At 51.0% G+C, this 17,573-nt stretch overlaps 1 protein-coding gene across 1 annotated transcript in view; it reads right to left on the minus strand.

The window, feature by feature from the left end:
- Positions 1-15,573, minus strand: part of LOC135036847 (arf-GAP with coiled-coil, ANK repeat and PH domain-containing protein 1-like) — a 71,540-nt gene extending 55,967 nt beyond the window's left edge. Inside the window, exon 1 of the mRNA XM_063954487.1 lies at positions 15,394-15,573. Coding sequence (XP_063810557.1) covers positions 15,394-15,483 — 90 coding nt within the window. The 5' untranslated portion in view covers positions 15,484-15,573. The remainder of the gene's footprint in view (positions 1-15,393) is intronic.
- Between the last annotated feature and the right edge of the window lie 2,000 nt (positions 15,574-17,573).

Below are 17,573 nucleotides of genomic sequence, written 5' to 3' on the forward strand. Positions count from 1 at the left end.
TTCCTTTCAGAAAGTCCTTTGCCTGAATCAGTGCCATGTATATGGCTTGTAGTTCCAACAAGTTTATTGGCAGGCAACTTTCCTCTTTGGTCCATTGTCCCTGGAACCATAATTTTCCGGACACCACTCCCCAGCCCTGAAGACTGGCATCTGTTGTCAGGATCTCCCAATCTGATATCCAAAAGGGTCTCCCCTTGTCAAGATGGGATGTCTATAGTCACCAGGCTAACGACCTCTTTACTTTTACTGGAAGTACCATCATTTGTTTCTTTGTAGTCTGATGTACTCCATTCCATCTGGTTATGATCAGATGTTGCAACGGTCTTGAGTGGAATTGTGCATATTCCACCATGTCGAATGTTGACACCATCAAACCCATCACTCACATTGCCATGTGAACTGATATAGTCTGACTGTGTAACAATTCCCGAGTTATTAACTGCACCTTGGATAGTTTTTCCACAGGTAAAATTATTTTCTGCAGACCTGAATCCAATACAGCCACCAAGTGAATCATCCAATGTGACGGAATCCGAGACGACTTTGCCCAATTTATGAGCCATCCGTGTTCCTGTAGACAAGTTATTGTCTGTTGGAGATGGCTCAATAGCAATTCCTGGGATTGTGCCAGGATTAAAAGATCGTTGATGTATGGGAAAATCCTTATCCCCTGCTTGTGGAGATAAGCTGCCATAACCACCATGATCTTGGTAAATACTCTGGGGGCTGTGGCTAACCCAAAGGGTAAGGCCTGGAACTGAAAATGTTGCTGGAGGATGGCGAACCTGAGGCAACACTGATGAGACAATGCTATAGGCACATGTAGGTAAGCATCCTGTATATCCAGAGATACCATATAATCCCCCGGTTCCATAGCTAAAACTATGGAGCGTAACATCTCCATGTGAAACCGTGGTACCCAAATGTATTTGTTTAACATTTTGAGATTGAGGATTGGCCGAAACGACCCATTTGATTTCTGGACCAAAAATAGGTTTGAGTAAAACCCCTTCCCCCGTTGTTCCGGAGGTACTGGGACGATTACTCCTGACTGAAGCAATTTGTGAACTGCTTCTTGCAGTGCCCTGGCCTTCGTCTCTCAGTAATAGTGACTAGTGCTTAGAGTATCAAAGAAACACACAGTAGACTGTGGAGAGTGCTCAGTAGTAGTGGCTAGCACCTGGGGTATCACAGGAACACACAGGAGACTGTGGAGAGTGCTCAGTAGTAGCGGCTAGCACCTGGGGTATCACACACAGGAGACTGTGGAGAGTGCTCAGTAGTAGCGGCTAGCACCTGGGGTATCACAGGAACACACAGGAGACTGTGGAGAGTGCTCAGTAGTAGCGGCTAGCACCTGGGGTATCACAGGAACACACAGGAGACTGTGGAGAGTGCTCAGTAGTAGCGGCTAGCACCTGGGGTATCACACACAGGAGACTGTGGAGAGTGCTCAGTACTAGCGGCTAGCACCTGGGGTATCACACACAGGAGACTGTGGAGAGTGCTCAGTAGTAGCGGCTAGCACCTGGGGTATCACAGTAACACACAGGAGACTGTGGAGAGTGCTCAGTAGTAGCGGCTAGCACCTGGGGTATCACACACAGGAGACTGTGGAGAGTGCTCAGTAGTAGCGGCTAGCACCTGGGGTATCACACACAGGAGACTGTGGAGAGTGCTCAGTAGTAGTGACTAGCACCTGGGGTATCACACACAGGAGACTGTGTAGAGTGCTCAGTAGTAGCGGCTAGCACCTGGGGTATCATAGGAACACACAGGAGACTGTGGAGAGTGCTCAGTAGTAGTGGCTAGCACCTGGGGTATCACACACAGGAGACTGTGGAGAGTGCTCAGTAGTAGCGGCTAGCACCTGGGGTATCACACACAGGAGACTGTGGAGAGTGCTCAGTAGTAGCGGCTAGCACCTGGAGTATCACACACAGGAGACTGTGGAGAGTGCTCAGTAGTAGCGGCTAGCACCTGGGGTATCACACACAGGAGACTGTGGAGAGTGCTCAGTAGTAGCGGCTAGCACCTGGGGTATCACAGGAACACACAGGAGACTGTGGAGAGTGCTCAGTAGTAGCGGCTAGCACCTGGGGTATCACACACAGGAGACTGTGGAGAGTGCTCAGTAGTAGCGGCTAGCACCTGGGGTATCACACACAGGAGACTGTGGAGAGTGCTCAGTAGTAGCGGCTAGCATCTGGGGTATCACAGTAACATACAGGAGACTGTGGAGAGTGCTCAGTAGTAGTGACTAGCACCTGGGGTATCACACACAGGAAACTGTGGAGAGTGCTCAGTAGTAGCGGCTAGCACCTGGGGTATCACAGTAACACACAGGAGACTGTGGAGAGTGCTCAGTAGTAGTGACTAGCACCTGGGGTATCACAGGAACACACAGGAGACTGTGGAGAGTGCTCAGTAGTAGCGGCTAGCACCTGGGGTATCACACACAGGAGACTGTGGAGAGTGCTCAGTAGTAGCGGCTAGCACCTGGGGTATCACACACAGGAGACTGTGGAGAGTGCTCAGTAGTAGCGGCTAGCATCTGGGGTATCACAGTAACACACAGGAGACTGTGGAGAGTGCTCAGTAGTAGCGGCTAGCACCTGGGGTATCACACACAGGAGACTGTGGAGAGTGCTCAGTAGTAGCGGCTAGCACCTGGGGTATCACACACAGGAGACTGTGGAGAGTGCTCAGTAGTAGCGGCTAGCACCTGGGGTATCACACACAGGAGACTGTGGATAGTGCTCAGTAGTAGCGGCTAGCACCTGGGGTATCACACACAGGAGACTGTGGAGAGTGCTCAGTAGTAGTGACTAGCACCTGGGGTATCACAGAAACACACAGGAGACTGTGGAGAGTGCTCAGTAGTAGCGGCTAGCACCTGGGGTATCACACACAGGAGACTGTGGAGAGTGCTCAGTAGTAGCGGCTAGCACCTGGGGTATCACACACAGGAGACTGTGGAGAGTGCTCAGTAGTAGCGGCTAGCATCTGGGGTATCACAGGAACACACAGGAGACTGTGGAGAGTGCTCAGTAGTAGCGGCTAGCACCTGGGGTATCACACACAGGAGACTGTGGAGAGTGCTCAGTAGTAGCGGCTAGCACCTGGGGTATCACAGTAACACACAGGAGACTGTGGAGAGTGCTCAGTAGTAGCGGCTAGCACCTGGGGTATCACACACAGGAGACTGTGGAGAGTGCTCAGTAGTAGCGGCTAGCACCTGGGGTATCACACACAGGAGACTGTGGAGAGTGCTCAGTAGTAGCGGCTAGCACCTGGGGTATCACACACAGGAGACTGTGGAGAGTGCTCAGTAGTAGCGGCTAGCACCTGGGGTATCACAGTAACACACAGGAGACTGTGGAGAGTACTCAGTAGTAGTGGCTAGCACCTGGGGTATCACAGGAACACACAGGAGACTGTGGAGAGTGCTCAGTAGTAGCGGCTAGCACCTGGGGTATCACACACAGGAGACTGTGGAGATTGCTCAGTAGTAGCGGCTAGCACCTGGGGTATCACACACAGGAGACTGTGGAGAGTGCTCAGTAGTAGCGGCTAGCACCTGGGGTATCACAGTAACACACAGGAGACTGTGGAGATTGCTCAGTAATAACGGCTAGCACCTGAGGTATCACAGGAACACACAGGAGACTGTGTAGAGTGCTCAGTAGTAGCGGCTAGCACCTGGGGTATCACAGGAACACACAGGAGACTGTGTAGAGTGCTCAGTAGTAGTGGCTAGCACCTGGGGTATCACACACAGGAGACTGTGGAGAGTGCTCAGTAGTAGCGGCTAGCACCTGGGGTATCACACACAGGAGACTGTGGAGAGTGCTCAGTAGTAGCGGCTAGCACCTGGGGTATCACACACAGGAGACTGTGGAGAGTGCTCAGTAGTAGCGGCTAGCACCTGGGGTATCACACACAGGAGACTGCGGAGAGTGCTCAGTAGAAGTGGCTAGCACCTGGGGTATCACACACAGGAGACTGTGGAGAGTGCTCAGTAGTAGTGGCTAGCATCTGGGGTATCACAGGAACACACAGGAGACTGTGGAGAGTGCTCAGTAGTAGCGGCTAGCACCTGGGGTATCACAGTAACACACAGGAGACTGTGGAGAGTGCTCAGTAGTAGCGGCTAGCACCTGGGGTATCACAGTAACACACAGGAGACTGTGGAGAGTGCTCAGTAGTAGCGGCTAGCACCTGGGGTATCACACACAGAAGACTGTGGAGAGTGCTCAGTAGTAGCGGCTAGCACCTGGGGTATCACAGGAACACACAGGAGACTGTGGAGAGTGCTCAGTAGTAGCGGCTAGCACCTGTGGTATCACAGAAAATAAGAATTTACTTACCGATAATTCTATTTCTCGGAGTCCGTAGTGGATGCTGGGGTTTCTGAAAGGACCATGGGGAATAGCGGCTCCGCAGGAGACAGGGCACAAAAAGTAAAGCTTTTCCAGATCAGGTGGTGTGCACTGGCTCCTCCCCCTATGACCCTCCTCCAGACTCCAGTTAGGTACTGTGCCCGGACGAGCGTACACAATAAGGGAGGATTTTGAATCCCGGGTAAGACTCATACCAGCCACACCAATCACACCGTACAACTTGTGATCTAAACCCAGTTAACAGTATGATAACAGAGGAGCCTCTGAAAGATGGCTCACAACAACAATAACCCGAATTAGTTAACAATAACTATGTACAAGTATTGCAGATAATCCGCACTTGGGATGGGCGCCCAGCATCCACTACGGACTCCGAGAAATAGAATTATCGGTAAGTAAATTCTTATTTTCTCTATCGTCCTAGTGGATGCTGGGGTTCCTGAAAGGACCATGGGGATTATACCAAAGCTCCCAAACGGACGGGAGAGTGCGGATGACTCTGCAGCACCGAATGAGAGAACTCCAGGTCCTCTTTTGCCAGGGTATCAAATTTGTAGAATTTTACAAACGTGTTCTCCCCTGACCACGTAGCTGCTCGGCAGAGTTGTAATGCCGAGACCCCTCGGGCAGCCGCCCAAGATGAGCCCACCTTCCTTGTGGAATGGGCCTTAACAGATTTAGGCTGTGGCAGGCCTGCCACAGAATGTGCAAGTTGAATTGTGTTACAAATCCAACGAGCAATCGACTGCTTAGAAGCAGGCGCACCCAACTTGTTGGGTGCATACAGTATAAACAGCGAGTCAGATTTTCTGACTCCAGCCGTCCTTGAAATGTATATTTTTAAAGCTCTGACAACGTCCAACAACTTGGAGTCCTCCAAGTCGCTTGTAGCCGCAGGCACTACAATAGGCTGGTTCAGGTGAAACGCTGATACCACCTTAGGGAGAAAATGCGGACGCGTCCGCAGCTCTGCCCTATCCGAATGGAAAATTAAATAAGGGCTTTTATAAGATAAAGCCGCCAGTTCAGATACTCTCCTGGCGGAAGCCAGGGCCAGTAACATAGTCACTTTCCATGTGAGATATTTCAAATCCACATTTTTTAGTGGTTCAAACCAATGGGATTTGAGGAAATCTAAAACTACATTTAGATCCCACGGTGCCACCGGAGGCACCACAGGAGGCTGTATATGCAGTACTCCTTTGACAAAAGTCTGGACCTCAGGGACTGAGGCCAATTCTTTTTGGAAGAATATTGACAGGGCCGAAATTTGACCTTAATAGATCCCAATTTGAGACCCATAGACAATCCTGATTGCAGGAAATGTAGGAAACGACCCAGTTGAAATTCCTCCGTCGGAGCACTCCGATCCTCGCACCACGCAACATATTTCCGCCAAATGCGGTGATAATGCTTCGCGGTGACTTCCTTTCTTGCCTTAATCAAGGTAGGAATGACTTCTTCTGGAATGCCTTTTCCTTTTAGGATCTGGCGTTCAACCGCCATGCCGTCAAACGCAGCCGCGGTAAGTCTTGAAAGAGGCAGGGACCCTGTTGAAGCAGGTCCCTTCTCAGAGGTAGAGGCCACGGATCGTCCGTGACCATCTCTTGAAGTTCCGGGTACCAAGACCTTCTTGGCCAATCCGGAGCCACTAGTATCGTTCTTACTCCGCTTTGCCGTATGATTCTCAATACCTTTGGTATGAGAGGCAGAGGAGGAAACACATACACCGACTGGTACACCCAAGGTGTTACCAGCGCGTCCACAGCTATTGCCTGCGGATCTCTTGACCTGGCGCAATACCTGTCCAGTTTTTTGTTGAGGCGAGACGCCATCATGTCCACCATTGGTCTTTCCCAATGGTTTATTAGCATGTGGAAAACTTCTGGATGAAGTCCCCACTCTCCCGGGTGAAGATCGTGTCTGCTGAGGAAGTCTGCTTCCCAGTTGTCCACTCCCGGGATGAACACTGCTGACAGTGCTATCACGTGATTCTCCGCCCAGCGAAGGATCCTGGCAGCTTCTGCCATTGCACTCCTGCTTCTTGTGCCGCCCTGTCTGTTTACATGGGCGACTGCCGTGATGTTGTCCGACTGGATCAACACCGGTCTTCCTTGAAGCAGAGGTTCCGCCTGGCTTAGAGCATTGTAGATTGCTCTTAGTTCCAGAATGTTTATGTGAAGAGACTTTTCCAGGCTCGACCACACTCCCTGGAAGTTTCTTCCTTGTGTGACTGCTCCCCAGCCTCTCAGGCTGGCGTCCGTGGTCACCAGGATCCAATCCTGTATGCCGAATCTGCGGCCCTCCAATAGATGAGCCCTCTGCAACCACCACAGAAGAGATACCCTTGTCCTTGGAGACAGGGTTATCCGCAGGTGCATCTGAAGATGCGACCCTGACCATTTGTCCAACAGATCCCTTTGGAAAATTCTTGCATGGAATCTGCCGAATGGAATTGCTTCGTAAGAAGCCACCATTTTTCCCAGGACTCTTGTGCATTGATGTACAGACACCTTTCCTGGTTTTAGGAGGTTCCTGACCAGGTCGGATAACTCCTTGGCTTTTTCCTCGGGAAGAAAAACCTTTTTCTGAACCGTGTCCAGAATCATCCCTAGGAACAGCCGACGAGTTGTCGGCATTAATTGGGATTTTGGAATATTCAGAATCCATCCGTGCTGCTTTAGCACCTCTTGAGATAGTGCTAATCCCATCTCTAGCTGTTCTCTGGACCTTGCCCTTATTAGGAGATCGTCCAAGTATGGGATAATTAATACGCCTTTTCTTCGAAGAAGAATCATCATCTCGGCCATTACCTTTGTAAAGACCCGAGGTGCCGTGGACAAACCAAACGGCAGCGTCTGAAACTGATAGTGACAGTTTTGTACAACGAACCTGAGGTACCCCTGGTGTGAGGGGTAAATTTGGAACGTGGAGATACGCATCCTTGATGTCCAAGGATACCATAAAGTCCCCTTCTTCCAGGTTCGCTATCACTGCTCTGAGTGACTCCCTCTTGAACTTCTTTATGTACAGGTTCAAGGACTTCAGATTTAGAATAGGCCTTACCGAGCCATCTGGCTTCGGTACCACAAATAGAGTGGAATAATACCCCTTCCCTTGTTGAAGAAGAGGTACCTTGACTATCACCTGCTGAGAGTACAGCTTGTGAATGGCTTCCAAAACCGTCTCCCTTTCGGAGGGGGACGTTGGTAAAGCAGACTTCAGGAAACGGCGAGGTGGATCTGTCTTTAATTCCAAGCTGTACCCCTGAGATATTATCTGCAGGATCCAGGGATCTACCTGCGAGTGAGCCCACTGCGCGCTGTAATTTTTGAGACGACCGCCCACCGTCCCCGAGTCCGCTTGAGAAGCCCCAGCGTCATGTTGAGGCTTTTGTAGAAGCCGGGGAGGGCTTCTGTTCCTGGGAAGGAGCTGCCTGTTGCTGTCTCTTCCCCCTTCCTCTGCCTCGTGGCAGATATGAATAGCCCTTTGCTCTCTTATTTTTAAAGGAACGAAAGGGCTGCGGTTGAAAGGTCGGTGCCTTTTTCTGTTGGGGAGTGACTTGAGGTAGAAAGGTGGATTTCCCGGCTGTAGCCGTGGCCACCAAATCTGATAGACCGACTCCAAATAACTCCTCCCCTTTATACGGCAAAACTTCCATATGCCGTTTTGAATCCGCATCGCCTGTCCACTGTCGCGTCCATAAAGCTCTTCTGGCCGAAATGGACATAGCACTTACCCGTGATGCCAGTGTGCAGATATCCCTCTGTGCATCACGCATATAAAGAAATGCATCCTTTATTTGTTCTAACGACAGTAAAATATTGTCCCTGTCCAGGGTATCAATATTTTCAATCAGGGACTCTGACCAAGCCACCCCAGCACTGCACATCCAGGCTGTCGCTATAGCTGGTCGTAGTATAACACCTGCATGTGTGTATATACTTTTTTGGATATTTTCCATCCTCCTATCTGATGGATCTTTAAGTGCGGCCGTCTCAGGAGAGGGTAACGCCACTTGTTTAGATAAGCGTGTTAGCGCCTTGTCCACCCTAGGAGGTGTTTCCCAGCGCTCCCTAACCTCTGGCGGGAAAGGGTATAATGCCAATAATTTCTTTAAAATTATCAGCTTTTTATCAGGGGCAACCCACGCTTCATCACACACGTCATTTAATTCTTCTGATTCAGGAAAAACTATAGGTAGTTTTTTCACACCCCACATAATACCCTGTTTAGTGGTACCTGTAGTATCAGCTAAATGTAACGCCTCCTTCATTGCCAAAATCATATAACGTGTGGCCCTACTGGAAAATACGGTTGATTCGTCACCGTCACCACTGGAATCAGTGCCTGTGTCTGGGTCTGTGTCGACCGACTGAGGCAAAGGGCGTTTCACAGCCCCTGATGGTGTTTGAGGCGCCTGGACAGGCACTAATTGATTGTCCGGCCGCCTCATGTCGTCAAACGACTGCTTAAGCGAGTTGACGCTATCCCGTAATTCCACAAATAAAGGCATCCATTCTGGTGTCGACCCCCTAGGAGGTGACATCCCCATATTTGGCAATTGCTCCGCCTCCACACCAATATCGTCCTCATACATGTCGACACACACGTACCGACACACAGCAGACACACAGGGAATGCTCTTAACGAAGACAGGACCCACTAGCCCTTTGGGGAGACAGAGGGAGAGTTTGCCAGCACACACCAAAAGCGCTATATATATATATATATATATCAGGGATAGCCTTATAATAAGTGCTCCCTTATAGCTGCTTTATATATATCAAAATATTGCCATTAAATTTGCCCCCCCTCTCTGTTTTACCCTGTTTCTGTAGTGCAGTGCAGGGGAGAGACCTGGGAGCCGTCCTGACCAGCGGAGCTGTGAGAGGAAATGGCGCCGTGTGCTGAGGAGATAGGCCCCGCCCCTTTTTCGGCGGCCTCGTCTCCCGCTATTTTGTGAATCCAGGCAGGGGTTAAATATCTCCATATAGCCTCTGGGGGCTATATGTGAGGTATTTTTAGCCTTTTAATAGGTTTTCATTTGCCTCCCAGGGCGCCCCCCCCCAGCGCCCTGCACCCTCAGTGACTGCCGTGTGAAGTGTGCTGAGAGGAAAATGGCGCACAGCTGCAGTGCTGTGCGCTACCTTTAGAAGACTGAGGAGTCTTCTGCCGCCGATTCTGGACCTCTTCTGACTTCAGCATCTGCAAGGGGGCCGGCGGCGCGGCTCCGGTGACCATCCAGGCTGTACCTGTGATCGTCCCTCTGGAGCTAATGTCCAGTAGCCAAGAAGCCAATCCATCCTGCACGCAGGTGAGTTCACTTCTTCTCCCCTCTGTCCCTCGTTGCAGTGATCCTGTTGCCAGCAGGAATCACTGTAAAATAAAAAACCTAAGCTAAACTTTCCTAAGCAGCTCTTTAGGAGAGCCACCTAGAATTGCACCCTTCTCGGCCGGGCACAAAAATCTAACTGGAGTCTGGAGGAGGGTCATAGGGGGAGGAGCCAGTGCACACCACCTGATCTGGAAAAGCTTTACTTTTTGTGCCCTGTCTCCTGCGGAGCCGCTATTCCCCATGGTCCTTTCAGGAACCCCAGCATCCACTAGGACGATAGAGAAACACACAGGAGACTGTGGAGAGTGCTCAGTAGTAGCGGCTAGCACCTGGGGTATCACACACAGGAGACTGTGGAGAGTGCTCAGTAGTAGTGGCTAGCACCTGGGGTATCACACACAGGAGACTGTGGAGAGTGCTCAGTAGTAGCGGCTAGCACCTGGGGTATCACACACAGGAGACTGTGGAGAGTGCTCAGTAGTAGCGGCAAGCACCTGGGGTATCACAGGAACACACAGGAGACTGTGGAGAGTGCTCAGTAGTAGCAGCTAGCACCTGGGGTATCACAGGAACACACAGGAGACTGTGGAGAGTGCTCAGTAGTAGCGGCTAGCACCTGGGGTATCACAGAAACACACAGGAGACTGTGGAGAGTGCTCAGTAGTAGCGGCTAGCACCTGGGGTATCACAGTAACACACAGGAGACTGTGGAGAGTGCTCAATAGTAGCGGCTAGCACCTGGGGTATCACAGTAACACACAGGAGACTGTGGAGAGTGCTCAATAGTAGCGGCTAGAACCTGGGGTATCACAGGAACACACAGGAGACTGTGGAGAGTGCTCAGTAGTAGCGGCTAGCACCTGGGGTATCACAGGAACACACAGGAGACTGTGGAGAGTGCTCAGTAGTAGCGGCTAGCACCTGGGGTATCACAGGAACACACAGGAGACTGTGGAGAGTGCTCAGTAGTAGCGGCTAGCACCTGGGGTATCACACACAGGAGACTGTGGAGAGTGCTCAGTAGTAGCGGCTAGCACCTGGGGTATCACAGGAACACACAGGAGACTGTGGAGAGTGCTCAGTAGTAGCGGCTAGCACCTGGGGTATCACACACAGGAGACTGTGGAGAGTGCTCAGTAGTAGCGGCTAGCACCTGGGGTATCACAGGAACACACAGGAGACTGTGGAGAGTGCTCAGTAGTAGCGGCTAGAACCTGGGGTATCACAGGAACACACAGGAGACTGTGGAGTGTGCTCAGTAGTAGCGGCTAGAACCTGGGGTATCACAGGAACACACAGGAGACTGTGGAGAGTGCTCAGTAGTAGCGGCTAGCACCTGGGGTATCACAGGAACACACAGGAGACTGTGGAGAGTGCTCAGTAGTAGCGGCTAGCACCTGGGGTATCACAGGAACACACAGGAGACTGTGGAGAGTGCTCAGTAGTAGCGGCTAGAACCTGGGGTATCACACACAGGAGACTGTGGAGAGTGCTCAGTAGTAGCGGCTAGCACCTGGGGTATCACAGACAGGAGACTGTGGAGAGTGCTCAGTAGTAGCGGCTAGCACCTGGGGTATCACAGGAACACACAGGAGACAGTGGAGAGTGCTCAGTAGTAGCGGCTAGCACCTGGGGTATCACACACAGGAGACTGTGGAGAGTGCTCAGTAGTAGCGGCTAGCACCTGGGGTATCACACACAGGAGACTGTGGAGAGTGCTCAGTAGTAGCGGCTAGCACCTGGGGTATCATAGGAACACACAGGAGACTGTGGAGAGTGCTCAGTAGTAGCGGCTAGCACCTGGGGTATCACACACAGGAGACTGTGGAGAGTGCTCAGTAGTAGTGGCTAGAACCTGGGGTATCACAGGAACACACAGGAGACTGTGGAGAGTGCTCAGTAGTAGCGGCTAGCACCTGGGGTATCACACACAGGAGACTGTGGAGAGTGCTCAGTAGTAGTGGCTAGCACCTGGGGTATCACAGGAACACACAGGAGACTGTGGAGAGTGCTCAGTAGTAGCGGCTAGAACCTGGGGTATCACAGGAACACACAGGAGACTGTGGAGAGTGCTCAGTAGTAGCGGCTAGCACCTGGGGTATCACAGGAACACACAGGAGACTGTGGAGAGTGCTCAGTAGTAGCGGCTAGAACCTAGTGTATCACACACAGGAGACTGTGGAGAGTGCTCAGTAGTAGCGGCTAGCACCTGGGGTATCACACACAGGAGACTGTGGAGAGTGCTCAGTAGTAGCGGCTAGAACCTGTGGTATCACAGGAACACACAGGAGACTGTGGAGAGTGCTCAGTAGTAGTGACTAGCACCTGGGGTATCACAGGAACACACAGGAGACTGTGGAGAGTGCTCAGTAGTAGTGACTAGCACCTGGGGTATCACAGAAACACACAGGAGACTGTGGAAAGTGCTCAGTAGTAGCGGCTAGCACCTGGGGTATCAAACACAGGAGACTGTGGAAAGTGCTCAGTAGTAGTGGCTAGCACCTGGGGTATCACAGGAACACACAGGAGACTGTGGAGAGTGCTCAGTAGTAGCGGCTAGCACCTGGGGTATCACACACAGGAGACTGTGGAGAGTGCTCAGTAGTAGCGGCTAGCACCTGGGGTATCACAGGAACACACAGGAGACTGTGGAGAGTGCTCAGTAGTAGCGGCTAGAACCTGGGGTATCACAGGAACACACAGGAGACTGTGGAGAGTGCTCAGTAGTAGCGGCTAGAACCTGGGGTATCACAGGAACACACAGGAGACTGTGGAGAGTGCTCAGTAGTAGCGGCTAGCACCTGGGGTATCACACACAGGAGACTGTGGAGAGTGCTCAGTAGTAGTGGCTAGCACCTGGGGTATCACACACAGGAGACTGTGGAGAGTGCTCAGTAGTAGCGGCTAGCACCTGGGGTATCACACACAGGAGACTGTGGAGAGTGCTCAGTAGTAGCGGCTAGCACCTGGGGTATCACAGGAACACACAGGAGACTGTGGAGAGTGCTCAGTAGTAGCGGCTAGAACCTGGGGTATCACAGGAACACACAGGAGACTGTGGAGAGTGCTCAGTAGTAGCGGCTAGAACCTGGGGTGTCACAGGAACACACAGGAGACTGTGGAGAGTGCTCAGTAGTAGCGGCTAGCACCTGGGGTATCACACACAGGAGACTGTGGAGAGTGCTCAGTAGTAGCGGCTAGAACCTGGGGTATCACACACAGGAGACTGTGGAGAGTGCTCAGTAGTAGCGGCTAGCACCTGGGGTATCACACACAGGAGACTGTGGAGAGTGCTCAGTAGTAGTGACTAGCACCTGGGGTATCACAGGAACACACAGGAGACTGTGTAGAGTGCTCAGTAGTAGCGGCTAGCACCTGGGGTATCACAGGAACACACAGGAGACTGTGGAGAGTGCTCAGTAGTAGTGACTAGCACCTGGAGTATCACAGGAACACACAGGAGACTGTGGAGAGTGCTCAGTAGTAGTGACTAGCACCTGGGGTATCACAGGAACACACAGGAGACTGTGGAGAGTGCTCAGTAGTAGCGGCTAGCACCTGGGGTATCACAGGAACACACAGGAGACTGTGGAGAGTGCTCAGTAGTAGTGACTAGCACCTGGAGTATCACAGGAACACACAGGAGACTGTGGAGAGTGCTCAGTAGTAGCGGCTAGCACCTGGGGTATCACACACAGGAGACTGTGGAGAGTGCTCAGTAGTAGTGGCTAGCACCTGGGGTATCACACACAGGAGACTGTGGAAAGTGCTCAGTAGTTGTGGCTAGCACCTGGGGTATCACAGGAACACACAGGAGACTGTGGAGAGTGCTCAGTAGTAGCGGCTAGAACCTGGGGTATCACAGGAACACACAGGAGACTGTGGAAAGTGCTCAGTAGTAGCGGCTAGAACCTGGGGTATCACAGGAACACACAGGAGACTGTGGAGAGTGCTCAGTAGTAGCGGTTAGCACCTGGGGTATCACACACAGGAGACTGTGGAGAGTGCTCAGTAGTAGCGGCTAGCACCTGGGGTATCACACACAGGAGACTGTGGAGAGTGCTCAGTAGTAGCGGCTAGCACCTGGGGTATCACACACAGGAGACTGTGGAGAGTGCTCAGTAGTAGCGGCTAGCACCTGGGGTATCACAGGAACACACAGGAGACTGTGGAGAGTGCTCAGTAGTAGCGGCTAGAACCTGGGGTATCACAGGAACACACAGGAGACAGTGGAGAGTGCTCAGTAGTAGCGGCTAGAACCTGGGGTATCACAGGAACACACAGGAGACTGTGGAGAGTGCTCAGTAGTAGCGGCTAGCACCTGGAGTATCACAGGAACACACAGGAGACTGTGGAGAGTGCTCAGTAGTAGTGACTAGCACCTGGGGTATCACAGGAACACACAGGAGACTGTGGAGAGTGCTCAGTAGTAGCGGCTAGCACCTGGGGTATCACACACAGGAGACTGTGGAGAGTGCTCAGTAGTAGCGGCTAGCACCTGGGGTATCACACACAGGAGACTGTGGAGAGGGCTCAGTAGCGGCTAGCACCTGGGGTATCACACACAGGAGACTGTGGAGAGTGCTCAGTAGTAGTGGCTAGCACCTGGGGTATCACAGGAACACACAGGAGACTGTGGAGAGTGCTCAGTAGTAGCGGCTAGCACCTGGGGTATCACAGGAACACACAGGAGACTGTGGAGAGTGCTCAGTAGTAGTGGCTAGCACCTGGGGTATCACAGGAACACACAGGAGACTGGGGAGAGTGCTCAGTAGTAGCGGCTAGCACCTGGGGTATCACACACAGGAGACTGTGGAGAGTGCTCAGTAGTAGTGGCTAGCACCTGGGTTATCACAGGAACACACAGGAGACTGTGGAGAGTGCTCAGTAGTAGCGGCTAGCACCTGGGGTATCACAGGAACACACAGGAGACTGTGGAGAGTGCTCAGTAGTAGCGGCTAGCACCTGGGGTATCACACACAGGAGACTTTGGAGAGTGCTCAGTAGTAGCGGCTAGCACCTGGGGTATCACACACAGGAGACTGTGGAGAGTGCTCAGTAGTAGCGGCTAGCACCTGGGGTATCACACACAGGAGACTTTGGAGAGTGCTCAGTAGTAGCGGCTAGCATCTGGGGTATCACACACAGGAGACTTTTGAGAGTGCTCAGTAGTAGCGGCTAGCACCTGCGGTATCACAGTAGCAGATGGAGTACACTGGACTGTGGAATGAAATATGGAATAGTTGTAGACTGGAAGCAAGCTGGCAAGTTACAGCAGAGGCTGTACTGGAAATGGACCATGGTCAGGGAGAGATTTATATAGCGAACCTTGGCTGCTGATAGGTCACAGTAGTCATGTGCACGGAATCAGCTCAGATATTGGTAGAACAGAGGTCAGCTGACTGTAGCAAAATATATATATGTAGACACCTTCATCTATCCCGCAATACGCACACACCCATGATTACACAATACAATGTCTATGGGCGACGCGGGTGCCTGTTTGCGGGCACATTACCTGTGAAATACTAATCACAGGTGAGACTATTCGCTTGCTGGATGAAGCTGGCTACATCTATTCTGTACCAAACACCCTTTAATGACATAGTGGGGGCAGTACAGAGTGTTCAGGTAGGTGTGGCAGTCACTTACAGAAAGCACAGCTCGGATCAGTGGTGTCCGTCCTTCCTGATCACTACGCACCCAGTTCACATCTGCACCATGCGCAAGAGCATCTGCCATAGTGGGAAGATAGCGATGTTCTGCAGCTCGGTATAAGAGGGCACCTGGATGAAGGCTTGGCAGATCACTCCCATCACTTACTCCTGGTCTGGAACCTATTTAGAGAAGGGACTTATAAACCGTTCAACCAAACATCTGTACGACAGAAATTATTTACCATGTGCACCGATCTACACCTAGTGCGTCAGTACTTACCAATTACAACATAGACAGTCCGCACATGGGAGAAAGAGAAACCGTGAAACTAAAACACTTCCATAGTAGAATGCTGCAGTAAGAGAGTGGGTATCAGTAGTCTGCAGTAAGAGAGTGGATATCAGTAGTCTGCAGTAAGAGAGTGGGTATCAGTAGTCTGCAGTAAGAGAGTGGGTATCAGTAGTCTGCAGTAAGAGAGTGGGTATCAGTAGTCTGTAGTAAGAGAGTGGGAATCAGTAGTCTGCAGTAAGAGAGTGGGTATCAGTAGTCTGTAGTAAGAGTGGGTATCAGTAGTCTGCAGTAAGAGAGTGGGAATCAGTAGTCTGCAGTAAGAGAGTGGGTATCAGTAGTCTGCAGTAAGAGAGTGGGTATCAGTAGTCTGCAGTAAGAGAGTGGGTATCAGTAGTCTGTAGTAAGAGAGTGGGTATCAGTAGTCTGTAGTAAGAGAGTGGGAATCAGTAGTCTGCAGTAAGAGAGTGGGTATCAGTAGTCTGTAGTAAGAGAGTGGGAATCAGTAGTCTGCAGTAAGAGAGTGGGTATCAGTAGTCTGTAGTAAGAGAGTGGGTATCAGTAGTCTGCAGTAAGAGAGTGGGTATCAGTAGTCTGTAGTAAGAGAGTGGGAATCAGTAGTCTGCAGTAAGAGAGTGGGTATCAGTAGTCTGTAGTAAGAGAGTGGGTATCAGTAGTCTGCAGTAAGGGAGTGGGTATCAGTAGTCTGCAGTAAGGGAGTGGGTATCAGTAGTCTGCAGTAAGGGAGTGGGTATCAGTAGTCTGCAGTAAGAGAGTGGGTATCAGTAGTCTGCAGTAAGGGAGTGGGTATCAGTAGTCTGCAGTAAGAGAGTGGGTATCAGTAGTCTGTAGTAAGAGAGTGGGTATCAGTAGTCTGCAGTAAGAGAGTGGGTATCAGTAGTCTGCAGTAAGAGAGTGGGTATCAGTAGTCTGCAGTAAGAGAGTGGGTATCAGTAGTCTGCAGTAAGAGAGTGGGAATCAGTAGTCTGCAGTAAGAGAGTGGGTATCAGTAGTCTGCAGTAAGAGAGTGGGTATCAGTAGTCTGCAGTAAGAGAGTGGGTATCAGTAGTCTGCAGTAAGAGAGTGGGAATCAGTAGTCTGTAGTAAGAGAGTGGGAATCAGTAGTCTGTAGTAAGAGAGTGGGAATCAGTAGTCTGTAGTAAGAGAGTGGGAATCAGTAGTCTGTAGTAAGAGAGTGGGTATCAGTAGTCTGCAGTAAGAGAGTGGGTATCAGTAGTCTGTAGTAAGAGAGTGGGTATCAGTAGTCTGCAGTAAGAGAGTGGGTATCAGTAGTCTGCAGTAAGAGAGTGGGTAATGTAGTCTGCAGTAAGAGAGTGGGTATCAGTAGTCTGTAGTAAGAGAGTGGGTATCAGTAGACTGCAGTAAGACAGTGGGTATCAGTAGTCTGTAGTAAGAGTGGGTATCAGTAGTCTGTAGTAAGAGAGTGGGTATCAGTAGTCTGCAGTAAGACAGTGGGTATCAGTAGTCTGCAGTAAGAGAGTGGGTATCAGTAGTATGCAGTAAGAGAGTGGGTATCAGTAGTCTGCAGTAAGACAGTGGGTATCAGTAGTCTGTAGTAAGACAGTGGGTATCAGTAGTCTGCAGTAAGAGAGTGGGTATCAGTAGTCTGCAGTAAGAGAGTGGGTATCAGTAGTCTGCAGTAAGAGAGTGGGTATCAGTAGTCTGCAGTAAGAGAGTGGGTATCAGTAGTCTGCAGTAAGAGAGTGGGAATCAGTAGTCTGCAGTAAGAGAGTGGGTATCAGTAGTCTGCAGTAAGAGAGTGGGTATCAGTAGTCTGCAGTAAGAGAGTGGGTATCAGTAGTCTGCAGTAAGAGAGTGGGTATCAGTAGTCTGCAGTAAGAGAGTGGGAATCAGTAGTCTGTAGT

The sequence above is a fragment of the Pseudophryne corroboree genome, unplaced genomic scaffold, assembly GCF_028390025.1.
Source record: "Pseudophryne corroboree isolate aPseCor3 unplaced genomic scaffold, aPseCor3.hap2 scaffold_662, whole genome shotgun sequence".
NCBI lineage: Eukaryota > Metazoa > Chordata > Amphibia > Anura > Myobatrachidae > Pseudophryne > Pseudophryne corroboree.